The 26,528-nt window shown below is 43.8% G+C and overlaps 2 protein-coding genes across 7 annotated transcripts in view; both read right to left on the reverse strand.

The window, feature by feature from the left end:
- Positions 1-351: 351 nt before the first annotated feature.
- Positions 352-3,925, reverse strand: SNTN (sentan, cilia apical structure protein). 2 transcript variants are annotated; one of them, XM_064667005.1, is made up of 4 exons: positions 3,644-3,925; positions 3,007-3,044; positions 2,117-2,256; positions 352-643 (listed from the first exon to the last, which is right to left on the reverse strand). In XM_064667005.1, exons 1-4 carry the CDS (start codon positions 3,751-3,753, stop codon positions 485-487), a joined length of 447 nt encoding a protein of 148 aa, XP_064523075.1. In that variant the 5' UTR covers positions 3,754-3,925; the 3' UTR covers positions 352-484. The 2 variants fall into 2 exon arrangements, with proteins under 2 accessions (XP_064523075.1, XP_064523074.1); XM_064667004.1 differs by having other exon boundaries at positions 3,007-3,041; positions 3,644-3,791.
- Positions 3,926-10,388: 6,463 nt separating this feature from the next.
- The window catches only part of SYNPR (synaptoporin), a 104,379-nt gene continuing 88,239 nt past the window's right edge, over positions 10,389-26,528 (reverse strand). For all 5 annotated transcript variants that reach the window (XM_064667307.1, XM_064667308.1, XM_064667309.1 and 2 more), the window contains 3 exons: positions 22,412-22,610; positions 13,209-13,400; positions 10,389-12,173 (listed from right to left, as the gene is read on the reverse strand). In XM_064667307.1, coding sequence (XP_064523377.1) covers positions 11,907-12,173; positions 13,209-13,400; positions 22,412-22,610 — 658 coding nt within the window. In that variant the 3' untranslated portion in view covers positions 10,389-11,906. The remainder of the gene's footprint in view (positions 12,174-13,208; positions 13,401-22,411; positions 22,611-26,528) is intronic.

Consider the following 26,528-nt stretch of genomic DNA (forward strand, 5'->3'; position numbering starts at 1 on the left):
GGGTTAATGGTGGGGTGGAAACTCCACAGGCTAAAGTCAATGTTTACCTAAGGCTGTAACACCTTTTGTGGCCACTGCCAATCATGAAACCCATCCCTGGTAACACCCTGCTCAGGGCTGAAGCACCCTGGGGTAACTGGGAGAGCTGGGCAGCCCTGCCCCAAGGGAGATGGGACTGCACATTTTTGCAGTTGTCTCCCCATCATCTCCCCATAATAGTGTGGGAGAGGATGGAAAGGTCTGTGAGAGCCCAGTCAGCACACTCCTGCAAAGCACCAATGCAGCAGATACAAAGCCCTGAGCACCAAATCTTCACCCCATGGACTGTTTCTACAGAGGAGTAAGTTCAGCCAGGTTTGGACCAGATTTTATTCCATTTAAAAGGGACCAGCACGAGGTATCCAGGCACACGCTGATATTTCTGCGTAATTCACTCATGCCTTTCTTATAAAGTGCCAAGCTATTTCTCCTTTTAAAGCACAGATCATTTTGTGGTTTTCACGTTTTTGATCTCCTGCAGGAGGTCAGACATTAGAGTGAGCATGACTAATGTCATCATGAAATCTTCAAAATCAATTTTGTTCTCTGGTTCCTCATCCAAGTCAGAAATTATCTCCTGGTATTTTGGTTTGTTTTCTTGGCCCTATATAGGATTTTAAATGAAAAAAAAAATTAAGAATAAAATAACTTTTTTATTGCATCGTTAAAAAAAGAGACATCTATGTAAACATTAATGCATTTTTCTATCTTCCAATTCATGTTTTTATATCAACATTTACAGTAGTTTTTCTGAAGGTATACCAAGGAACTCAAACAGACGCATTATTGCAATCAGACAGGAGAACAATCAGTCCTCAAAGTTTCCACCAGAATCCAGAATATATCTTTTAAAAGACACCTAATCATGACTGAAAATCTGACAGTGATGATGACATAGATGGTAACTGCTGGAAAAAAAGGGAGTCCTGTGTCTTGATAAAACTGGGGGGAGGAAACAACCAATCAACCAACCTCCTAAATTTAATATTTAAATATATACTGTGAAGGTCTCAGAAACTCTAGATTTTATGGGCATAACTTCAGTACTATTCCCTGTCCTGCTGAGCATCACTGTTGGAATGGATTATTAAAATTATGAAACTATACATCATGTTTGTTATTCATATTTCCTTATAAAAAAACCTTGCTAGAGTTCCAGGATGGGTTTTTAGTTTAATAATCTCCAAAACGTCTCACAATCCCAAGTATGATTGGCAATTGATATTTTCAATTCTTTTTCTGTAAGGAACCTAGTTTCTTATTTGGTGCCAATTCCCCCTCCCCAACGAGTCATGTGATTTTGTTCTTTTTGGAAGCAAAGGTATTGTCAAGAACGTCTTTAGTACTAAACACCTTTGTCGTTTACTTAGTTGAGCTTTTTTTATTAGTCCCACTAAAGTGGTAGCTTTTCCTACCACTTGATAAAACTGGTTTTTGGTTTTCTTTTTGTTTTGTTTGGGGTTTTTTGGTGTGGTTTTTTTTTCTTTTAATTTAGGGAGGGGAAAAAAAAAAACCTGCAAGAAGTTTACAGCCACAAGTGCCAATATGGCTGTTTTTCACCATACCCAGCTGGATGGGTGAGGGCTTTCTGCCCCCTCTATCCCAGCAGCCCCACCAGTGATCACAGTGCATGTGGCTCCACGGCACAGGGTTGGCTCTCACAGTGCTGGGTCAGTCTGGCAAACCATCAAACACCTCATTAAATGCACTGGGTTTCCTCTCTTCATAAATTAAGTCTCTTGTCACCATCTAAGGTTTTTTTTTCTTCATTTGGTTGTTGTTTTTTTTTTTTTTTTTTTTTTTTTTGCAATTGCCCTATTTTCTTTCAACAAATGCAAGCAGATATCCACCGTGGTTTATTTTCATCCCCCTCCTTCAGCCCTGTGTTGGACACAGGCTCAACATAAAAGCAACTAATCCACTGAATGTTTGTTTCAAATCCCTAAAGTCTCACTTGAGATTATCCCATGGACTGATGTTTGCCCAGCTGCAGGACAGAGCCTGAGGTGCCATCCCTGCACCCAAAGTGCCTGGTCAGTGCTGTCACAGTCCCACCCACTCACCCAAACCCTCTCACCTGTATGAAGTGCCAAAACTGGGTTTGCAGCAAGCTCTTGGTTTCAGCTCTGCTGAGCTTGCCCTCCGGGTCAGCATTGTTGTTATACACCAAAGCCACTGTAGCAAAAGCTTTTTCAAGGTCTGAGCCTTGTCCTAGAGCTGGAGGGAGGAAAAGTTATCAGTCTACCCGAAAAAGCGGCATTTGAGATGTAATTGAAAGCTATTTGTTAGAACCATCCTGGGTGGGTGGAAATCTGCGTAGTTTCACTAAAGTTAATGAGACTGAAAGTGTTTATACCACAAAGGACCCGGCCCAGATTTTATTTGGAGTGGGCCAGCAACATGCCTCGTCCTACAGAGTCACACCCTGAAGGAAGCTTTCCTTCGGAGCTAGGGCAGTAACACAGGGCAATGTGTGAGACCCTTCTGGTCTACCCTAACCCTGGGCATCCAGCGAGGACCTGCCATGCCATGGGGACAGGCCATGCTGGCTGCCCAGGTGCGTTTGGACTCCCAGGGTCCTCTACCATGGAAAACACGACCCAACTGGGAAGCCTGGCTGCACAGAAATACCCGTGCCTGAGCACCAGCAGCGCATTTCAGCGTTATAGTACACTTGGGATTTTGGCGGATTCATTGCCCCTGCTCCTGAGCCGCATCCTAAAGAGTGCACACTCACATCCCTCAGTTAGTATCAGGCACCACAGACAATTTGGATTGTGATTTTTAATGAAAAGGCAGGGGAGAAGTGATCAATACAGGAGCACATTGCACAGGGACACGAGACTCTCATCTTGCCCCAGCTGAGGGTCCGCGCAGCCTCCGCAGCTCTGTGACATTACTGGAATTTTCTGCGCGTGGGCTGCAGAAGACCTGAATCCCCAAGGGGTGATAAATTGGTGCCCTTACCTTTTATTGATGCCAGCTGCTTGGCTATGGGTATGCTGCTAGCAAGAGAGAAGAGAGGCACAGTTATCACCTGGTGAATTGTGTGAGGGTATATAGTTTCTCCATGAGTGAGCTTTATTTAGTCCCCCAGGAACTCAGGGCTTCCCAAGGGAGACTGGCTTTCCTTCACAATGGAAAGTGGCCTCTACAACCAGCACAGAACATCACACAGCTTGTAATCCCTCACCTAAGCAAGTAGGCTGGAGCTGTTATTACTAAAGCTGCTAATTAATTAATTTTAAGAGAGGGGCCCTGCAATACACTTCATATAATTTCTTCAGAACATGAAAGAGGTCCAGGAAGTTTCTCAGTTTTAAGCCCACCCCCAGGAAAGTGCAGAGGGGTCCATCATCCCCTCCTCATCAATGCTCTCAGTTTGGAGCAGACACATGCCTTTTATTCCCAGCAGGACTCACAGCTGTGAGAAGCACATCCTTGCTTTCTGTTAAAATCTAAAGCCTGCTTACCTTTTGCTAAAGTGCTGAAACTAATTACAGAGCAGAGAGGTTTGGCTTGTGATAGAGACAAACACATCCAGATAATGAGTTTCAAGACAAATGGCAGATCACCAAGATGACAGAACAAAGCAGTGACTTACCACTTGGGCATGCCTGCAGCAGACAAAGGGCTTTTTTTGGTGGAAGCAGGAGCTGGCTGATTGACCGAGTACTGCTCGGTGCTGGGAATGCTTGCTCTGCAGCCACACATCTCGAGGCCAGGGTGTTTATGATCTCCAAGCAACTCGAGTAATAGCAAACAGGTGGATTCAAGCTCTGCCCTGTGGAAGCAACCTGCCTGCAGCCATGCCTGTCAATAATGTAATCACTACCTGGCTAAATACATCAGTCTACAGCAGCCCCTGCTGGGCTGGCAAGTAGTGTGGCTGGTATTTACATGAAAATTTGACAGAAACAAACCAAACTAATGGAGCCTGGATCCTCTTAGACCTATAGGGATGTAACTTTACATCAAGACTAAGACACTGAATCCATTCAGCCATACACATTATAATTTTAATGAGAAACTTCCCTGGCATGGGCTAATGTAACTTGTCCCAGGCTATAAAGCGAGTTGTTCCTACAACTAGAGTCAGAAACCAAGTGTTTCTCAATTCCTGATCCAGAGTTTATCCTAGGTGAGCACACTCCTACTCTAATACATTCTATTCCCCTGTCACAGTGCAAAGAGGAGATCCATTCTGCTTCCAAGCTGCTTCCAAAGCAGCATCCAGCACAGAGCCTCTGCAGATAGTGCCTGCTTTCAAAAGCAGCACTGAGCCATATGGCAGAGCAGTCGCACATTAGAGGAACTGGAAGGGCTCCGATGAACTTTGTTATTTATTGGCATGGATATCACTATTAGAAAACACACAGCTTGTCACGCTGCCTATCTCTGTGCATGGTCTCCTTTCTGCAGATCCTTTGCCTAGAGGTGTCTAGACAGGATAACTTCGACCTAGAAGATCAAGCAGCCATTTTAATCCCAGGGTGGTCTTTTAATAGGTAGTGACTTCAACTACCTCATCCAGCTCATCATTCCTGGTGAAAGGATACAATACTGATGTTAAAACTATCCAAGATGAGACTTTATGTAACAGGACACACAAAGGAGACTGCAACAGATGGCCTAGAGAATTAAAATGTTTTCCTCATTTAGTAGAAGCTAAATTACTGAAGGCTAATGAATAAGGATGTTCACCACCTTACTGTTCCTGGATTTTAATTATCTTAAAAAGCATGGGAAAAGAGAACCTTTAATTTTCCATCTAAGAGTGTCATTACTCAAACAATTCAGAGCCTTTTTCTGAGAGGTTTAAGCTGTCTTAGATCTCTAGTGAATTCTTTGGGACTGGCTCATGAATAAAACAGAGCCTGTAATTGCAATGACGCAGCCAAAACACATATAATCAATGCTCATTATCCCATCAATTAACACACTAAAATTAAACAAGAATTCAGGCTTAGTAATCTCCCATCAGCTAAAAAAAAAAAAAAAGGAGTCTTGATATCATGTTGAAGTGATAATTCCCTTTCACATCTGTTGAACCATACAACAAGGCATGAAAAGCCTTACATCCCAGTTAATCCATGGAATGAGAATGTTTGGTCTTAGCATCCAAGGTAAAAAATGAGAGTGAGAAACAGATTCAGTTTCATGTTTATCAGCGACAGGCAGTGCTGTGAGCGGGCTGGCAAACCCAGCCCTCTGTGTTTTGGGCACTTTTCACTGTAGATCAGATTTCAGCTCACAGTTGTTTTAATCTCACCGACTTTTGAGAGCCTGAGCTCTAGAACAGGTGATTTGCTTTGCTGGGGTAGTAACAAGTTCAAACAAGCTTGGGGTTCATTATCCCTCTAGAATACACTAATTAGTGTATGCAGGAGTGTTTTTGCCTGACAGATAAAGGGTAGCATGAGGATAACCCTTGCCTTTGCAGATGATCAGCTTTGAAGACAGCAAGATTTTGGCTGTGTGTGTTGCTCGAGTATTCTGGTCAGCAAGGTGTGCAGGGAGCCAGGCCATCTGCTCTGTAGCTATTTTGATACACACTATTTATGTTCGAAATATCCAGGTGCTTCTATCGGTCAATTTTTAGCATGTTTCACACGTTAACAATCTTGTCTGCACAAAATACGCAACCTGCCACTTCAAACTGCAAAATCTTTACAGGCAGCCACTGCAAAAAGCTGCAGCCTCTGCTTTGCTTTTGGTATGTTCCCAGAGTTTTCCCATTCTTTTTCAAGTGCTTCTTGCATTTCAAGATGACTTATGTTGTGAAGGGTATATGTGACAGAGCCCTGGCTCCCTTAGAGATGACCCTGGGCAGGGGCAGGTTTGGGCACGCCTGCAGCAGGCAGGCAGAGCCGAGGGACACAGGCACAAGGGAATACCTGAAACAGGAGATGCATTCACATCATTGGCCACTCAGAGTCCATTTCCTCAGCAAACCCTTCAGTAGCTGCAGGAGAAGCACTGCTAACTTGCACCCAGGGAGGCAATAGCTTGATCTCTTCACCCAGAGAAGCTGTGGATGCCCCACCCCTGGAAGCATTCAATGCCAGGTTGGATGGGCCTTTGAGCAAGCCGGTCTAGTGAAAGGTGTCCCTACCCAGGAAGGACAGAACTAGGTGATCTTTAAGGTCCCTTCCAATCCAAACCATTCTATGATTCGTTGTGAACAGAATATGGCCATTTTGATCTTACATGATATGTGCAATTTTTTCCCAAGAGCCAAGACTGAGAAGCCCCCCACACGATCTTAGCCCAAAGCAGGACTGGCTTCCACAGCCCAATACTACTTTCCTGTTGCTCCATTCCTTTGAAATGGATTACTTAACATGGGAAATGCTAGCAGAAGCAGCAGGTCTGATGGGCTCCCTGCAGTTGGTCTCTCAACATCAGCCACAAGCTGTGGTGCCCCCATGGGCTCCTTCTCCTCCTCTTCTGCTCAGTGACATGCAAAGAGGAGACACAACCCATCATTGCAGCTTAATGGGAGATTTAAGCAGTCCAAGGAATTGAGAACTGCGCTGCTGCAATACACAGGCTGCTTTGGCAAGTATTAATTAGCTATTGGCCATGTACCCCCACGGTCACAGAACTGGCTCCTGCTCACCCGTAACTGGTTTTCCCATGCTAACATACTGCTCAGCACCCTGAAACATGAACTCCTGCATTTATTCCAGGAGATAGGGAATGGGAAGGATAAATAAAATCATGGAGTGAGCGTTTCCCACTCATTTGTCTTTCCATCACCATGGGGTGTATGCTGCCTCCACCTGTGCTGGGATGCTGTAGGGGCGTTCTGTGTGTCCCAGGAACAGTTGCCTCTTGGCCATCACTGGGTTTTAAAAGTATCTCTTCATAGTCAATTTGATTTCAGTCAAGGGTGAAATCTGCACCAGAATTTATCTGCTGGGAGCCGTTTGCTGACTGGTGCCTGGTGCTGGAGGTGTGACCAGCGCTCCCTCAGGTAACACAAGTGCTGCCACACGGGGTACGCTCAGTGGGTCTGTGAGGGGCAAGGAGGGAGAACCCAGTTGGGAGCCACAGATGGATCAGCCCAAGTCCCCTGTCACACATACAGGAGATAGCTCAGCCTGGAAATTCAGCTCTGGAGTCATGAATGACTGAAATATTTATGAATCCCATTGCTGAGACAGAGAAGGTAAAATGCCATTTAAGAAAAAGCTATTAGAACTGGTCTGTCTGCAGGGAAATATGTTTAGTCACATCAAGTCCAGGCGTTTTTCAGAGGTGGTACAGCATTTTGGCCAAAAATATTCTTGTGCCTCATATGGGGGCTGTCAGGGTGGCTGTGGGGGTCCCCTGTAAGGAGGCACACAGCTCCCTCAGTTTCTTTGACAATCTAATGGATAAGGGAGGAGCCCAACATTTTTGGTATCGTATTAATTTTCAGAGCAATGCCTGAAAATAATATTACCAAATAATTTTTCCTCTGAGAAATGTTTTATTATAGGACATTTAGACTTTAGAAAGGCAGCTATACTCCTACAAACCTAAAAACTTATTAAAGAAGAACACAATAATAAAAATGTAAGAACAGAAACTGGTATCAAAATGCAACAAATGGGATGCCTCTCTGCTTAACTATTAAAATTTCATATCAAAATGCTAAGATCTTCATACTAAGGATATATAGCATTGACAAATGATGGGCTAATCAGCACCAGATATTAATAGCAAAATACATATTATTGCTGATGTTAGAAAATTCCAAGAGGAAAAGCTCTTGAATTTAGCAAAAGGAGGGAATAAAAAGAAATTCTTAAAAAAGAATAGTTAAATCTGGGAGAGCACAAGCTAAGTAGCCCATCCATTCCCATATACAAAGATTTTTGACTCAAATCTATCTTAAAACTAGTAGACAGAGGACTAAATGTTTGTGACATGATATGGTGTAATATGAGAAGAATTTTTTCAGAAAAGGATAAAACAGTACGTGGCAGTTTTTACTCCGTAGTTCTTCATCTGTCTGTCATATTAACTGTGAAAATGGAGATATTGTCAGGAGCAGACTACAGGGAGGTGTAACGTGTGTTGATGCCACTGCCTCTTTCATCAGTACCTCAGAGTTTCAGCCAAGAATGATCCAGGGCTATAGCCTGAATTGCTCATTCAATTTGAGAGCATATAAGGATTGGAAAAAATTAACCTAATCAGGTCAGGCAATTGCAACATCAATTCATGCAACAGGAGCACAAACTTTCTCCAAGTCCTGGCCACCACTGAGGCTCTGTTATGGGCAGCTCAATGGCCACAGTGAAGGAGATTTGATCAGTCATCAGGAAAAATATCACGTGTAAAACCACCCAACCCCATCAAGTCAGGGCAAACTCTGTGGGCTGGGTTTGCATCTGAACTCATCCTTGTCTCCTTGATGTGCTGGGCAGTGAAGCAGGCTGCAGAGCCACTGGTATCCAGAGTCATCCTCTCTGCCCTCTCCAGCACCTTCCCATGGGCACTATGCTGCAGCTCTGCAAAGTGCATCCCCTCCCCAGGCAAGAGCAATAGGGAAACCCCAAACCAACAGGTGAGTGTGCCTCTTCCTTGGCCTCTGAGGCACCTGGAGAGAAAGTCCTGTGCTCCCACCTCCCCAGATGCACTCACAGAGGTACCTGCCTCTCCTCCACAGCTTTGCACTTGATAATGCAAACATGCTCCCATCTTGGGTACTTTGAGAAACAGGCTATAAAGAGAAACACACTGGAAAACAGGAGGGACAGCACAGAAGATCAAGGAACATCATTTTTTTCCAGGCTGACCTAGTTATTTAACTAACTGGCAGAGATAGTCACTAATGATGAAGCAGGAAAGCAATCAGGCTGCCAGCAGCAGTCTCACAGAGGATGCTTGAGTTTGCTTAGCTATTTGTCTGAAACCCAGGTAACATCAAATACAGTCTTTCTCATCTCCTGCTCAAACCTTTGCTATACAGTCACTGTCTCCAGTTCAAATAAACTTCCAATTTCTCAACAACTGCAAAAGGATGTGATAAGACTTGAATCCAGAGGAACACAGAGGAAACATTCAGATACATTTTCTTATATAACGCAGACAAGCTTTTGTTTTCACTTTTGCTGCTGCCATACTATATTAATCCAAGAAGATATAGATGAAGAGACTTTTCTCCCCTTGTAATTCAGAGTGAAGACTACAGTCCCCAAAGGGTAACAACCAGCTCAACTGTTCTGCATGGCAGCAGGGATGTACCTGTGAAGATCTGGCCAACTGGGTAAAGCAAACAGCAAGTCTTTCATGAAAACATGTTGACTTTTGTCAACTCTTCCACCAGCTCTGCCCTTCATGAGAAAAACTTAGATCTGGAGTTACACAAATAATACCCAAAATAAGACATAATCTCAATTCTGTTCCCAGTCTTGTATTAGAAACTGCTCTTTCTCCAGGGGTGTGAACTCCTGAGGGTTTGAAAGCTGCAGTTCCTGTGTTCAATGGTTAAACAAGAATTTCAGTTTGTTGAAAATGCAGGAATAAACTGAAGCAAAACTTGTTTCCAACCCCCAGCATTGGATAGAAAAGTTTGGCAATGGGACCCTGCTGGTCTGGGGAAAAGTTCATGAAGTGAAAGCTAGCTGACACAAAAAAACTATCTATTTCTAATGGAGAGGCTTAGATAAACCACCTTGAGGTATTTCTGATCAACTAATATAAAGGGAATTCAAAAGAATGACAATAAAAAAGAGAGTGGGAGCAGGAGGTATGAAGAGCACACATCCCATCTCACCCCTTGCCACACACACATTTCACTTTTTCCTGACTTGCCTGTATCTAAATTTTTTACAAACTTAAAAAAAACCCCCGACCAACCAACAAAAAAACCAAAACCAAAAAAAACCCATCCCAAACCAAAATCCCAAAGAAAAGAACTGAGAGTCAAAATAAATTTTTTCATTTTACCCAGAAAATTGTATTTTGCTGTCATTTGAAACAGGAGGACATTTAGATATTCCAGTTTGTCTTCTTTATAACTCAAACATGGCTTTCCAGCAACCCACAGAACTGGGATGGTTAGCACAGTACTGGGCTAGTCCTACTGACAGGGGGAAAGAGGTAAAGAGGCAGGCAGGTATTAAACTGCACAATTTTAATTTTTTTTAGAACTTGTGATACTGACCTTTAATAACAGGTGTCTGTAGAAGTGTTGTACTCCACTGTACATTAAAACAGTCTTCATAAAAGTGTTGGAAAACAGTAAGAATATGACCAATAAGGTCAGGCACAGGAATAGTTATTTTTCTTTAATAGCTATCTTCATCATTTTGCAGTGACATTTCAATATTAACATACTCTGAAAACATGCATTGTATGCAATAACTTTATTAGGGTCAAATAGATATCACAATATAGATTCATCCACCGAGTAGCCATAAATTGGTTACAACAATCATAGAAGAGACTAAGCTGTTTTAAGCTAAGATGCTTTCAACATTACAGCTCATACAATAAGATTATATACTGATACACTTTGATCTAGAAATGCAGATGATCAGTTTTGATTAGTATATTGTGCTTCAGGCTTTCATTCGTGTCAACGCATCCCATATGCCATAGTGAGGGAGGGTTGAATTTCCCAGGGAGGAATCCAAACAGGCTACAAGTCTGGCTCTGGCTGTTTTAGGATGAGTTCCTCTGAGCCTGGGTTATTTGGTCAATCCAGTTACATTCTCCAGTAGCACCAAGCTAGCGCTCAGAGCAGCGACCTAACAGAGGGATATCTAACAACCTCGAAACAGCACGGACAGAAAGGATTTCTTCTCTTATAAGAGGGCATAAAGAAATATTTATGCTTTGTAAGGTCACAACAATACGTGCGGTTTTCTTGTTGCTGTATCAAGCAACAGGGCATTTTCACATGGTTTTGTATACTGATATCTGCACCTCTGTTATCTTAGTTAAATAAATACCTTTGTAAACATATAACACAGTTACTTGGTCCTTATTCTCCACAGCTCACATTAAAAGATTCACAAAACATCCATAGAAATAGTGATTTATAGAATGAATACTTAGCTGAGTTAAATGGAATAAACATTGGTCAGGTACCATATATACTACTGAATGCCATTTCAAGGAAAAACAGTTTAGTTACAAAGCATTCAGAACTTGGGTAAGCCATATATTCAACTCTGCAAAATATATAAAAGATGCATACTTCTTTTAAACAGACATTTAACAAAATGCAATGGCAGAAGTCGAGAAGTTCCATTTACACAGTCCAGACATTTGGTAGTATGAAACTGCTTATCCATGCACTAAATTACAGATGGATGTCTCAGTTAACTGAAATAATAGTAAAATCTTCTGAAACAAAAAGGTATAACCAAAACAAATGCTCTGAAGAGTCACAGACAGGCAGTTTTGAAAATTTAGGTGCAATGTTACATGCATGGATATACAGAATAATCTGTAGAAATTATAGTAAAACACTTCCGTTTTTCACCAAAATGCAGAAGGAAATTCAATTATATTATGCATATTAAATACTACAGACTTGAGGCTACAAAATGCTTCTACCATCTTGACACATACAAAACTACCATAAAGTTATCTCTACGGTACGTACTACAACACTGACTCCAGGTCACCACCTGTGAGGAGCACATCCCCTGTATCTGGCTAGTCAGGGAAAAAAGGCCAACTCCAGCCCATCAGCCACCTCCCATCTGCCACAGCAGGTGGGCTTAGACCTTCAATAGAGATCGATCACCGTGTTGTAGTATTAATTTATGTAGAACCCTTAAAAATCTGGTGCCACTGAAACTTGAGACCTGTTAAACTCTCTACATGTGAGGGATGCAAGAGCTTGCGCTGCGTGAACCCTAAATTTGATTAGCAAAGGAAGTTGGCCCGCTCTGGCCGTAGCTCTGGGACTGGCCATATTCACCCACCTGGCCATAGGAGCCTGGCTGGTTGTAGCCACCAGCTGGCCCGTAGCTGTCTTGGTTGTAGCCACCTTGGTTGTAGCCACTAGGCTGCTTCTCCATGGTGTCCGCAGGGTGCCGCTGGCCTGAGGAATGCCAGCCCGTCTCCTTAAACACAAACCAAATGTTGCCTGCCCAGAGGATAAAGTTCAAGTAGCCAAAGACCTGGGTGGGAAGAAAAGGAGCTCATCACCAGCAGCCACAGTCTCCCAGCCCAACCTAACATTATTGACCCTGCACGGTCCTGGGAGAAGTCGAAGCTGCTCCCAGTCCGTCTTTCTCAAGGACAAGTGAAAATGTCCTCAAGTTGTGCTAGGGGAGGTTCAAAACTGATATTAGAAAAAAATCCCTTCACTGAAACAGTTGTCAAACACAGAACAGGCTGTCCAGGGAAGAGGTGGGGTCACCATACCTGGAAGTAGTGTAGATGTGGCACCTGGGGACATGGTTTAGTGCTGGACTTGGCAGTGCTGGGTTAATGATTAGACTTGATGATCTTAGAGATCTTTTCCAACCTAAATGATTCTATGATTCTCCCAAAATCTGATGGAAAATCTTCTCAGTTTTGGAGCAAATCCCCAAATTCACCTGCCTTAGCTAGCTGCAGCTCACAATGTGCCTGCTTTCCTCTTTGTTTCCAAAAAAAAAGTAGAGTTTTTGGGCCAAAATATTGTTTTGTTTAAAAACATAATCTAGTTTAAAGAAACTGTGGAAAGATAAAATTGAAAGAAACTAATTAAAAAGAGAGATGTTAATTGGTCATCTGGCCTGGAGGGGGTTTTTTTCTGTGTGTGTGTGGGGGGGTTTTTTTAAATATTCCAAAGACCAATTTTGTGTTGCTTTTTTGAGGATTTTTAAAGGAATCTATAAGGCACAAAACCTTTTCTTCCTAAAGGAGCTCACAGACCCCTTTTCAAAAGCGTTGCAGTGAGCAAGTTAAAAGCAGAGAGGCAAATCAATGTACCTGGACAGACACTGCTTCCTCCCCATCCCCATCCCAACCCCACACACTCATCCCGCTGCCGCTCCACGGCAGAGCTGCGGTGAGTCACAGCCTGCCTTTCCCCGCAGCAAGACTGTACTTCCAATTAAATCATGTCAGCTAACTGGTTTGCACCAGCCAATTTAGGTCAATACACGGGTAAAAGATGAAAATATATTGCAAGGTAAGGGTGAAGAGCAGCAGTCAAAGTCACTTACAACCGAAGTGTTGAGGCTTGACATAACAGGGCTGCGAACAGGCAAGCATTTGTTGGACTGCTGTTTGCAGGCAGACATCAGCAACAGCACCTCCTCCGGGTCAGTCGCAATCTTTACATCTGACAGTCCTTTAGCCCAAGCAGATGAGCTCACTAGCCACAAGAACGAGAAGACCACTGTCACAATGAAATCCTAAAAGACAAATTAGTTAGAAGCATTATACTGGTGTGTCCGTTGGGAGGAAAAAAGATATTAAAAAGCACCAGAAAACTGAAAGCTTGTGTCAGAGGGGAGAGAGAAACCAAGAGCTTGTTACTTAGTGGAAGGTTGTGTTACCATCATCACCCACAGAGCTAATTTTCAGGAGTGCCTGACATGCCTAATGGGACACAGCCCTTTGGCTGACATTTGCATCTCTGACCTTGAGGCCATATTTCCACAAACACGTGGCCAGTTCCCAGGATGCTGAGCTGCCTTGAAAATGTTGCTGTTCACAGCACCTGGACAATGAATTGTAATCAATTACATAATACACATACCTGTAAGGGAGCTGGGACCTGAGGGCTGGGCCTTGCCCTGGGTGCGCCTACAGACAGCCAAGGTGGGTTTCCAATGGGAAGTGTTTCCATCTCAGGGAGAACCTGAAACTGGCTAATCCTCAGCTACCAGATGAGGAGTTTTCTCACCAGCCACAGGTAAGGCCAAATGTCTCTGCTGCACAAGCCATGCAGCCACTAATTATCATGAGTGAGCAAATAAACAGCAAGTCTTGCCAAGCAGAGACTCCTCAGCTCCTCTCTGGCCCGGTAGAGCATTTGTTCCTAATTCCCACCCATGTGAAAAGAGGGGAGAAGGTGTGGCAGTCCCTCCAGGATCGAGCACCTCTGAGCAGCTCTGCTCTGATCCACTCTGCTCACTTTCCCCTCGGAAGACTCTCAGGAGCATGCACAGGCATAAACTTCTCCTTGTCTTAGCCAGAACAAGTGGCCAAGTGACACTGTTGTTGTGTGGGTTTGGGGGGAAAGGAGGGAGGAGGTGTGATTTTTCAAGCTTTCTTGTGTCTTGCTAAAACAGAAGAGCCTTTCTGCTGTCATATTTCATCCCATCTGTCAGCCCACAACAGATGGCAGAGGTGCCAAAGTCTAACATACCACTAACTGCATCGCTGCGTCTTGATATCCCACCTCCCATGGGGCTGCTTCCCCTTCCCCCTGGCAAAGTAAAGGTGTACATGGAAGGAAGGGAAAACGCTCATTAAGAACACAGTGTTTTGGGTTGCTATCCAAAGAAAGAAATGATCCCTAGGAAACATCACTCATCTTCTACAAGCACACCTGACATTTGGGAAGGAGCTCTCCAGGGCACTGCAGGGATGGAGGACACGAGTCTCCATCATGAGGGAAGAGGCACCAGTCAAAAAACCCGCTGCACAAGCAAGCCATGAACAAAGGATGTCTCTGCTCACGCAGATGGGACTAAATTAACTGTGCTTGGATGCTTTCCCAAAGGATACATCCTTCTCTTTTAACAATTTGCTTTCTGCAGGCCTGTATCTGCCACTGAGCTTCGAGTTCCTCTGACCTCCTTCATGCTGCCCAAATGGGCTCTCTTGAAGAGCGTGAAGCCCAGGAGCTGACAACTATCTTAACACCAAAAAAGACTCTGCATGGGCAGAGGCATACAGCCCAGAATAATTTTTCTTCTCAGGGAGATTTCCAGCAAAAGAAATTATTGTATCTCATGTGTCTTAGCGGTTACTGAATGAGAAACGGACTCCTAGAGGCAACAGCTCAATCGCAAACGTTTCCTAAAAATTCCTGCTGGTAGAAACACCAGATATCTGCTGAGCTGTGGATCATGATGGGAGATGCTCTTTATTTGCTGTGAGGCTTGACATGCTATCGACCCAGATGCCAAGCCCCCATACAGGTTCTGATTGACAAAATGGGGATACAACAGAGTTTTGGGGACTACATTTTTAAAGTGACAAGCAACCCTCTCCCAATGTCACCATACTCAGAGCCTTTGCAAGCTAAATTCAGCTCTGCAATCAGTCCACTGGCAATGCCAATAAATTAAATGCATAACAGCAGGTAGAAATTTGAATCAAACAGAGACAAACTGACTAAAACTAATGCAACACAGGAGGTTAAACTTGCTAAAAAGAGATAAGTTTTAAAAGCAAGCCAAGTTCTTGAAGCAGGTGACAACAGCAGTTCAGACCTGCTGTTGAACTCACAGACCCTGACCCCATATTGCTGAGGCCTTTGCACAACTCATGGCACAAATGACTGTATCTGCAAGAGCCCCTCACTAGCTGCTGGTAGCCCATGTCCTGGGCTGCAAGTCCTTCTAGGAACATCCCATAGCACTGTGCAGTTGAGGGGCTGGTTCTACAGGCATTAAGTATTTCATGTTATTTCTCAGGACTTGTCTTCTCTACCACACCCCAAGCTCCAGCCTTCTGCTGACTTCCTCTGTTCCCCTGTGCCAGGGTGTTCACAGAAGCCTAATCCTGTCTTCTCTGCCACTAATTCCCCTATTTCAGAGCAGGTCAGAGCCTTGGAGAAAGGGTCCTGACTCCTGAGGTGCTGGGATCAGCCCTTGTATAGATGAACTCCCAAAAACTGTAAAGTCTGGCCAAGAGGGAGAGATGGCACAGTGGGACTGAGAGAGGAAACCATGCAGCCTGTTTGCCAGCTGGCCAACAGCTGCTCAAGAAGACAGGACAGGAAGGCTAATGGACCACCTGGATTTCTTTAGCAGGTGCTCTCACAGAGGCTATGTGGCTGGACTCAAGCTCTTGGAGAATTTGTTCTGCCTCCTCTGCACTAGGCAGAACTATATGATTCTATGACTAGAGTAAACTTGCATCTTCCTATTTATTTTGAATCTTTGTGAACCTTCAGCTTTGGCTGGAACTTGAACCTCTCGTTTTCAAGTGGGTTTGGATTTCTGGCTGAACATTTTCACAGCTCTGGGTGGAACAGAGTTACAAGATAATGACATGCTGAAAATAAAAGTGAATTTCAAGCTAAGCTGTTCTGTGGCTTAATGTCTATCTGGGGAATTTCTCCTTGGTAATTAAGGCCAGAGTGCCTGCATACTAAAACAAATCTTGCATTTCAATGTTTAATATCCCTATAGCATGGGTGAGTCTTTTTTTTCCTTCGGAACAAAGTAATTTTTGTAGTTGCTCTCTTGAAGTGGTGTCTACAGATCTCTTCAGTGTGTATTGTTATACGATAACACTACATTCCTAATTGCAAAGTTTCTCTCTCAGATCTCAGCTGAGATACTTTGCTCTGCCTACAGGTGCCTTTGGGAAGGAGGCAAAATAAGAACGTGTAGGGAAAAGCAAAAAAACCAAAATTTAAGATACAGTGAATATCCAAGGAGGGAGTTTTTAAGATCCTGAAGTATGTGCAATAACAACAACAACAAATTCTTGCTGCCTTTTTCTAGTTTCTTGAAACTTGTTATTACTGAGTTATCACTGAGTTTTCCAAAAACGTCTACTTAGAACAATTTAATATATGTTTTAGAATAGAACTGTGCATGCCTTTTCTTTTCACAGTAACTGAAAGATTCCTCCTTGCTATCAAGCTAGTGGCTTTTGCAAAATGTCCCTCTTTGGAGGAGGCAGTCACTTAGAGTCACTTAAACCTCCTGAGCACAGTTTTGGATTCCCCAGTGTCAAGCACAACCTCACCCACACAAAAGCATCTGCAGAAGCTGCTTGTTCACTTGGAAAGGGGATGTGTTTCATCTGCTCTGAGCTGGTTGGTGGCTTCAGCAGCCCCTGGAGGCTGTGACACACATGTCCCTGCGTGCACTCTGTGCCCTGCTCTGCCTCCCAGCCAAGTCTGCCAGGATGATCTTGGCCTGTTATGCCTGAAAACCGGCAAAGCCTCGGCTCTGGCCTGGCTGGGGTGTGTGTGGCATCCCTCCTCCCTTGCCAGCTCACAGCTGCTGGCTCGTAACTGGCTTCCATGTAGGGCTCCTGCTACAAAACCTCTCCATTCAAGAAAACCTCTTGTACAGTTACAGCATCTAAGGGAGCAACTCCTCAAATGCCAAAGTCCATAACCCCTCCCAGCCAGCGCCTGTCTAGTGCTGCCAACAGGTTTCATGGCCAGCCATGCAGGAGCAGAGGGACATTTCTTTACCCTAGCAGTGGCAAACCACTCAGAGGATTTGCTTTCACAGTCACAACCAATCTAAAAATTCAGGAACTACCCCAGCCAGAGCCACAGTCCCGGTCCCAGCCCGGGAAAGCGGCCAACAGCAGATTGCTGCAGGCAGCAAACACCTTCCTACAATGGCATTTTAGCTCTTTTCTGGTTTGAATGAGGTCCCACCACAGATTTTCTGCCGAATGAAGCTCTGAAAGAATTACATGCTTCTTGCAATAGTGTAGGGCCTTGCAAGCTTGCTTCTGGCAGAAACGTGCAGGGTCCTTTGGGAGGCACCAGCATGTACAGCAAGGTCACCCTGGCTTGTGTTTCAAAAAGATGACAACAGCAGGCTGAAACAGCTCTTTGAAATGCAAAGAATTATTCAGATTCTTCCCAATTTAATTTTTTAACTGCAAAGTATTCAGTCTTTGTTTTCACAGACGGCTCTTTATTCTTTTTCTCTCTGTTTTCTAGAAAGCTGGAGAGAGGTGAGGAAATATAACATGTTTAATCAAAGAGATCTCCAAAGAGCAAACCAGGATGTACTTAACTCACTCAATCTGCAACATACGTAAAGAACCAAATGCCTTTCTGCTTAAGGTGATTATTCACAGGACTCCAGATGCAAAGGAAAGATCTCATCTTCTTAACATGTAAGCATCTTGATGGACCATAAGAATGAGATTATCAAGTAATCACTATAAAAATGAAATATCTCTTTTCGGGACTATATCAGTCACCTTTCTTGGCTAAATAATTTTATGCTTCTATATTAATTGATTGGAATATTAATAAAGTGATTTACACTTACATTTATACCTGACTGCATGTGTTTTTTCATGGCCAATCTGTAACTTCCCAAAGGCAAACCTGAAGGCACATAGGGTTGTCAGAATGGGGATTTTAAATAGAGCACGTATGGGGTAAAGAAACTATGGAAAAAGTAAGAAGTCTGAGTGATGGGGACTACTGATACACATTGACTGTGACTATCCTTTATTTTCTGGAAGATATATGGAAGCATCCTATCCTGATGCCCTAAAACTTCAGCACAGGACTGTTGGGTTGGTTATTCTCTGCTTGCAAGCAGCTCCAAATGTACAGATATGAGAGAGAGCATCAAGACAGGTGTTTGGGGAGGCAGTCCCATGGTGCAGCTCATCTCTGCTCTCATCATGAACCAGCAATGCCTCCCCCAGGCACATGGTGTTATGTGAGTGGGAACCAGCTTAGGTCGGTGTGAGAGATTGGAATATAAAGAAAATTGGTGGGATTTTGTACATCCCATTCATTAAAATCTAAGTCACCATCTCCAATTAATTTCTTTAGAACATTTCTAGCTCTTGAGCACTAATCAGTCATTTGAGAAGCTGCCTTGCACTTGTTGTAACCACCGAGGCGAGTCCCCAGCTGTACCACGTGCATTATGAGGGAGTTTGCAACAGAATTAAAATCACAGCTGTGCTTTGTAGACTTCAGAAACACATTGCACATATCTATTTGGTATTTAATCCCTGGTAACCTGCTTCTTGCTCCTTTAGAAACTGGGAATCCAAGGTCGTCTCTAGGGCTCATCTATCTGTACAAACCCCCCTACATGACCTCTCAGGGAGCCAGTGAGGGAAGCAGAGGGTGCACATGGCAAGGGCTTGCTGCTGCCAGCCCCGAGGGAAGGGGAAACTCCCACCTCCATCACAGATGAGCAACACAACTGAGGCCCTGTGAGACCAAAAGGAAGATTTTTTATCCCCAAAACCTGACAGGCAAAGTTAGCAACAGAAATGGCTCACTGCATAGTGAATAAAACAGGTTGGTGCCATTCAAACAGCCAGGGAAGGAGTTAACTGCTTCTCCCACTGGAAGTATTTCCTTGCCATGATGTCTCACTTCACACTAAACATTAAAGTATTTTTCCACAGTTAAAATGATGCTTTGCTGAGATATCAGCACGTGCAGTTCTTTTCCCTGTATCTGTATAAACAAGGTAAACTTGAAACATTTGTGACTGAAATTTTCCCTGCAAGTTTCTCATGATTAAGTGGTCATTAAATTCCTTATAATCTTATTTTTGCACCCAGTCAGGCTGCTGCAATTTGCTAATACATTGATAGTGCTCTGACTGCCTGTGCAAGGGCTTTTGAAAAAAATATTTAAAAATTTCAAATGAAAGGGTTTTTTTTCCTCTCTCCATTTTTTCTCTCATACTCGTTTTTCAAATCCCAAAAATTCTTTAGAAGGAAAGGCAGCTCTGAGAGGGTGCTGCTTAAAGGCAGATGTCATCCCAGACTGAGGAAATATCAAGCCAAGAGGAAGTACAAGGCTTAAAGCAGGAATGGTTTTAACTATGAAATTGTGATCAGGCACTGGAGTAGAAGCAAGGATGGATGAAACTATCATCTTCTAACTCTTCACTAAGAGGCAAAACACTGCTAGTCTGGAAACAGTGCCTGATGCACAGATTCTGCCTGGTGATGAAAGGGAACAAGGGCTGCCCTGCCTCCTGCACCAACACGTGCTGGGGACTGGCTGCTGGACTCAGGAGTGCACAAAGCACCACGGATTTCTGCAGCACTTTTCTTTGGAAGGAAAAATCTCAGGGATGAGACATACTCACACATCTGATCTGATACACGTCAGTTCTGTGCAGCATCTGCCTGGAGCTGGAGGATACATCGCCTGCCTCCTTCGCACAACGCGTGACATCCCTTAGGTGAGCACTGCAGCTGTAAGGAACTGGTTTTCACTCCGAGTTTTCCTTGACCCCTGAATTCCTCTTAGCTACAGCTGCCAGCTTTTTCTCTGCCTGGGGCTCTTCATTTTGCCTACAACTCTGCTGCACAGAGGGACTCACACCCTGTCCCTAGTCAGGCTGTGGTGGTGCAATCATTGCACTGGGCAGTCTCCAGGGAGACCAGCAAGGATGTGCTCCAGGCAAAAAAGGTTCTTTTTTCTAAAAATACCAAATACAAGAGACCTGGCAGTGCAAAGGAGATGCTGGAGTGTGTGGCTGGAGCTGATGGGACTCCCCTCCTGTCAGGCGTAAGCTGACAATAACCCTCAGCTGCTTCCCAACACCACTGACCGGCAGGAACTGCTCTTGCTGTAGAACAAACTCAGAAGCATCTTTGTATTCTGAACAACTAAGATCATTTAGGCTTGGTTTAAAGACTGGAAAATTGCAAACAGAGGCTTTGGTAACAGACAATGGTTAAATTTAACCTGTAGATTTAATTATAACCCACTATGCAGAACAAATCAAATCAATGCGAGGTGAACGCTGTAGCGGATTGTGCTGTGCATCCTGTGACAATCATCACTGCAGCAGCTGTTTTGGGAAAGTTCTGGACACAGGGCGATGGCCACACTGTGATCTGACATATACTAGTGTCTGTCTTTCCCTTTCTTATTGTGACAGAGGATAATGCTGCTGGTCAAAAGAAAGAATTATCTGCTGCAAGAAAATTAAGATGGCAGAACTCTGCAACTTACTCTTTGATGGGACAGTTTGAAATGAGATATTACTTGATGCCAACTGAATCAAGCAGAAGCAAGGCACTTTATTTATTTACTCTTTCGGTAGGGATCCCTTCATCTTGCCTCTTCTCCCCCTTCTCTGTGAAGGTTTCCCCACCTTTCCTCACCATTTTCTAGGAGAGGAAAGGTCCCAACAACCCCCAAATGAAGAGGATTAATTTCCTTTGATATGAAAGCAGAATTTTTTTGTAACAATTCATCAGTTCTGAATTATGCAAACTTCAAGAAAATAGCTCCTTGCAGCAGGAAAATCTTTCCCTCAAAACCCCATGATGCTAAGTCTACCTTCCTACAGTTTAATCTTTTGCTGACTGTTACTGTAGTTATTTCCTTTAATAGGTTCAGCTTTCCTGCACTGGTGATTTATTTTTCTTCCTGTTATACTTTTCTGATATTCTTTATTTGTGGCTTTTAGTTACTTAAGGCACAACTCTCAGCCAAGTGTCTGGTTTCTGTTAGTCATAAACTTCAGATTTTTCTGAAATCCAGGACTAATTCTTTCATGATACTAGTCCATGATAAACTCCCCACATTCCTTTGGAATCACTCTCTTCACATCAAGACTTCAAGGAAGCATTTTCTCTCCCTTAGTGTAACCTTGTCCTTGCAGTCATGGGGGAGAGGGCTGTCCATGGAAGAGAGATTGTGAGGCAATCCACAGATGAAGAGACCTGACCCAACTTCAGAGCACGTGAGGGTCAACACACAGCCCTCAGCAGCCCAGCAAAACATGGGGTGTACCATGGGGCATGATACACTGACAGGTAACAGACACCTGGAACAAAACAGCCTTCACTGGCTTTACTGTCTCAACCTATGAGAAAATAAATGCACAGCAGCACTTGCTTTTTATCACAAGCCTTCAGGAATCAGTAAAAGAAAAAATAAAGGCACGAACAGCCACAGCTTGATGGGTGCAGATGATGATAACTGGAAGGCTCATAAACCAGCACAGAGACACAAACATGCTGGGAGCTCAGTGTCATACTGGAAAAACAGCCACATAATTCTCCAAAGCAAAATAATTTGACTGAACCCAGCAGTAATTAGCAATAAGCAATCTCTCTAGCTAGGCTTTGATCAGGGCATGTTTTCATCTGTCTGCCAGGACATGCCCAAGATCTACTCTTTCCTTTTTTCCCCACCAATGAAGCTCTGCTCTCAGAGCCATAGGGCTCAGACCCTGATCCTGCAATCACTCAGATACACGTTCATTATTTGTCTGAACAACATTACTGCAGGCAGTGGGAGATAAGAGGGAACTGCATAAGTACATACAGGATTAGGACTAAACTCCACCTGCATATAGACTCTGTTACCCTTTGTGTTAAAATTGTAAGTCACCATTAAGATGAAAAAAAAAAAGCAGATGAATGCAGAGATGCTTTGGGCATTGGGCCACCTGGGTCTCCCAGACCACGCCACAGCCTCCACCACCAAAAAAGCAAGAGGTAAGACCTATGCCTGAAAACACTGCAAATGCACACTTACAATTAGAGGCCCTCTGTTGTTTTCACGGTACTTGTTCTGGAAGAAGATATAAACCACAGTGGCAGCCAGTGAGTAGAGGAAGGCGAAGACTGCAATGGTGACGAAGAACTCCGCCGAAGACGAGAAGTCCCCTATCAAGGCGAGTGTTTCCTTGCGCTTGCCTTCACAAGTGGGAGCCTCGAAATTTACTTGATGCAACCTGGAAAACAACCCAAAGAGCAGAAGGTGAAATACAGAAAACAGAAACTGTCATCTGAATAAAGATAAATACGTTTGCTCTGTCTCCATCTCATTCCTGATGCGCATCGACCCCCGTGAATAACTGGCCCTCTAAGCAGCCTTGTGGGCCGTGCTCATTCAGAGCTGCTCGTACACGTGAGGTTACACGTGAGTGTCGAGGTGAGACTGAGCACCTGAACATATCTTTTAATCAGTCCCAGAGAAAAGTTGATGTTCCAATGGTTTGGTACAACCCTCCCCGTCCTCTCTGGGGTTTTGCCATGGCAACAACTGAAAAAGGATAAAATGAGAAACAATTTGATTCTCGAATTCTTACAGTTAAGGCAGCAGAAAACAGGTCTAATCCTCTGTACTAAGCCCATGAGATGCCCATGTTTGCATGTTCACGGATTCCTTGTGTAAAATTGCCTAGTACAGAGCTACCTGTGGCTGTTAGCCCATAGGGCTAAGCCACACAGTGCTTCTACATTAAAGGCTTTTAAAATCAAGCTGCAGCAAAAATATACAACTTAGATCAAAGAAAAAGTCTGCATGCCCTGGTTTAAGCAAGGTAAGCCCTAATCTTGTACTCATGTACTGATTTGCAATCAGTGACAAAGCTAATAGATTTGTGGTTCTGTACGAATGCTTCTGCTAGAGTCTTATTTTGCTTCAATAATTTTAATTTCTGATTCAGAAGAGGAAAGAAGATCCACAGAAGATGCATCTTGGCAGGTCCTAGTAGATGGCCCAGATTAACATCAGTGGGGACGAGGGACCCGATAAAGGATCATGCTTTTCCAAGGAGATGAAATCAGCAGCAATTACAGAACTGATGATCTGGTGCTGAGAAAGGATTAGGCCTTTGGGGAGACATTCCTCTGCTCAGTGGCAATTAATGTGTGCAACAGCAAGCCAATGGCAGCAGCAGCCATGAATATACACCTAAATAAAAAGTTAGGTCCCCAGAGGAAAACAAAATACCCACAGCAGAAATCACAGAAGGTGGATTAATGGACACTGGAGGATTGCATGACTTTTTGCTTTTGCTGGTCCAAACTAAATGTACCCAAACATGTAGGCAGAACTTTTTCATCAGCAGCTGATACATAACGCCTGTTATTTGCCTCAGGCATTTACTTCCCTGAGCTTCTGTCATTGTTGTAGTGGTGGGATGAAAACAAGAAACAAGTTTGCCCAGATTGTGGAGATGAGCAGTGGCTGAGCTGCATTCCCTGTGCAAACCCAGCAAAGCCTGATGAAAGCTGAACACATGAGAGAGACCCGAATGCTCATGATCAGTTTCCTGACTTGTTTTCTAAGCTTCCTGGCATCACTGCATACACACTTTCTGTCAGAGCTTATTGTTCTTTTCAAAAATTCAGGAAAAAAGGGAAAGGAATATTTCCTACTGCTTGTCATGCCAATTTTGCAGCCTAGAGAGAAAGTGGCTTTGTTTTAACCATCACCACGATAATGGAAAGATTTGCATGGTCTAAAAATAAAGCTTTCTCTGCTTCCCTCATGCACAGCTGCTTGGGTGCTGTATTGAAACAGAACGAAACCAGGAATCTCTTTCAAAGCCCCTTGAAAACAGCCTTTATGAAGCTCTGGATCAGTAAGAAACATGGCTCCATCCCTCTTTCCCCAGAGGAATGCAATGCTGTGCAGCCAGAGCTGTCCTCACAGTCCATGTCAGGGCTCAAGGCCAGGTTTCACATCCCACCCAGACCATGGGGCTGCAGTCTGGGGTAGGAAGGACACCTGCAATGGGGAGCCAAACCAGAGGTGGGGACCACCCTGTGCTCTCATCTACCTGCAGAACAAAGGTCTCCCTGTCAGCCCAGACTTGGCACCTCAACACTTAAGGTTGGGTGGGTTTTCTTTGGTTGGCTGTTGTTGGTCCAAACCTCCAAATGCTTAATCAGCCTTTTCTGGTTCTGACATTTGCTATGTTTGAAGGGCCACATTCAGGTACCACAGTTGCTGTTAAAGCGTCCTGCTGTTGGATGCAGGATCTGCTTGTCCAGCTGAGCAGAGCAAAAGCCAGGCTTTGCTGCAGTGGGGGGAGTTCTATGGTTTTATGTATGCTACCACCTCCCCTCACATCACTTGCACAAGCACTATGAAACTGGGCTGAGCTACATTAAATACAATCCAAGTGCCCTGGGAGGAAAAAAAAAAAAAAAAAGAGGCAATTCTGCATGCATTTTATTGTGTAAAACATGTCTTTGTGGTATTTTTTTTTTCCTGTACTCCCCTGGAGCCCTGAAACAGTGCACCAAGCAACACATGGTGTTCAAACTCCTGTGCATATCAAAGAGGAAATAACTTAAGGAATGCTTCTATCAAGGTTTAGACTGGGAGTTGATGCCCATCCCTGTCCCTCTGACTGTCCACAGTCACCACAGCCCCATCCAGTCTCATCATCAACAAACACCAGCCTTTACAAAACATGGTAAAGTAACTGAGACTATTTTCCTTTTCTATCCCCTGTTTTCCTGACTTTATCTCAGTTCTGAATCATAAGTCAGAAAAAAATGTTAATATATGAACATCACACTCATATCTTCCCAGCAGTGCTTTTGTGGCCAGGCATCTGTCAGGGATACGAGATCACAGAAACCTTCTTCCATCAAGTTATTTTTATTCACTTCCTTTTCTTTTTAGATTTCCCCATCCTCTAAGAAAATGTGCAGTAATTGGTGCCTCTTGTGGCCACCTCACCTCTGCCCAAACAACGGAGATCTCTGTTGTGCAAAGGGCCCCAAAATAGACCAAGATTCAGAGCTGGGAAGAGGAGATGTGGCAGGGAAGAGAGGTGAGGGAGCCAAGCCCTGGGGTGGTTAGGGTGGATGCTGACTTTACAGGATAAATCTGAAAAGTTTTTTTAAAGCAGGGGAGGATCAGTGACAGAAAATCCAGTTTCACTAATAGAAACCTCTTTGATCTGGAATGGCACCTTGGAGAGAAAGCTCTGACTTTTTCACTGATGTTGCTGAGTCAGCCTTTCTGGGGGCAGGATAGTTTGGTGATGACTCACAAAAAATTAATTACCTGTACCTCTGCCTCCCACTTTTGATGTAATTCTACCTGTTGTGCCTCTTACTTCCTCTGACTTATTCTTCTTTTATCTTCTCTTATCTCTCATTGTTTACACCACAAGTCATCCTTGGTCAACGTCTTCCTCCTACTGCATTTCTGATTTCCAGCACCACCCCTGCATTCCACCTTTGCCCCTCTATTTCCCACACAAAACCAGGAGCACCAAGAGTGACCCTTTGCAATCACATCCTCTGCACTTTGTTAACATCTGACAGTACTGTTGGGCTGCATCAGCAGAAGTGATTTTTCACTGATTATTGGACAATGCAAATAAGGAACACAACAGCAATAAATTTACTTAATTAGGGAAACAAGTAATGAAAAACCTTTCCTCCTCTAAGTTCCTCCAGTGTTTTTTGCTTTGTACCACCTTGAGCATTGCTATTTACTCAAAAATAAAGCTGCTGACTTAGGAATGTGACCTTGCACTCCACACTCAGCAGAGCAGCACTAAGGTCATCCTCACTGCCCCTTGCTACTGGCATCTTCATTAACATCAGCTGCCATTGCCAAGCCATCCAGGCCTGAATTCCCTCAAATTCACTTCAGTCCAAAGCAAGTCCACCAAACGCAGTCAAGTTTCACTGATGAAGTCACAGTAATTAAGGGCTTCTGAGGTTTCCTCTACCATTTGGCAAACTTGCCGTTGCCGTGGGAAATATGATGACAAGACAGCTGTATTGTCTGGCTTGACAAGATCAAAAGAGGGCAGGAATGTTTTACAGTGAAAAAAAGGATTTTTACATTGTTCCACAATAGCAAAGAGCAGTTACATTTTCAGACACTAATTACC

Source organism: Pseudopipra pipra, chromosome 11, assembly GCF_036250125.1.
Source record: "Pseudopipra pipra isolate bDixPip1 chromosome 11, bDixPip1.hap1, whole genome shotgun sequence".
In the NCBI taxonomy this organism is placed as follows: domain Eukaryota; kingdom Metazoa; phylum Chordata; class Aves; order Passeriformes; family Pipridae; genus Pseudopipra; species Pseudopipra pipra.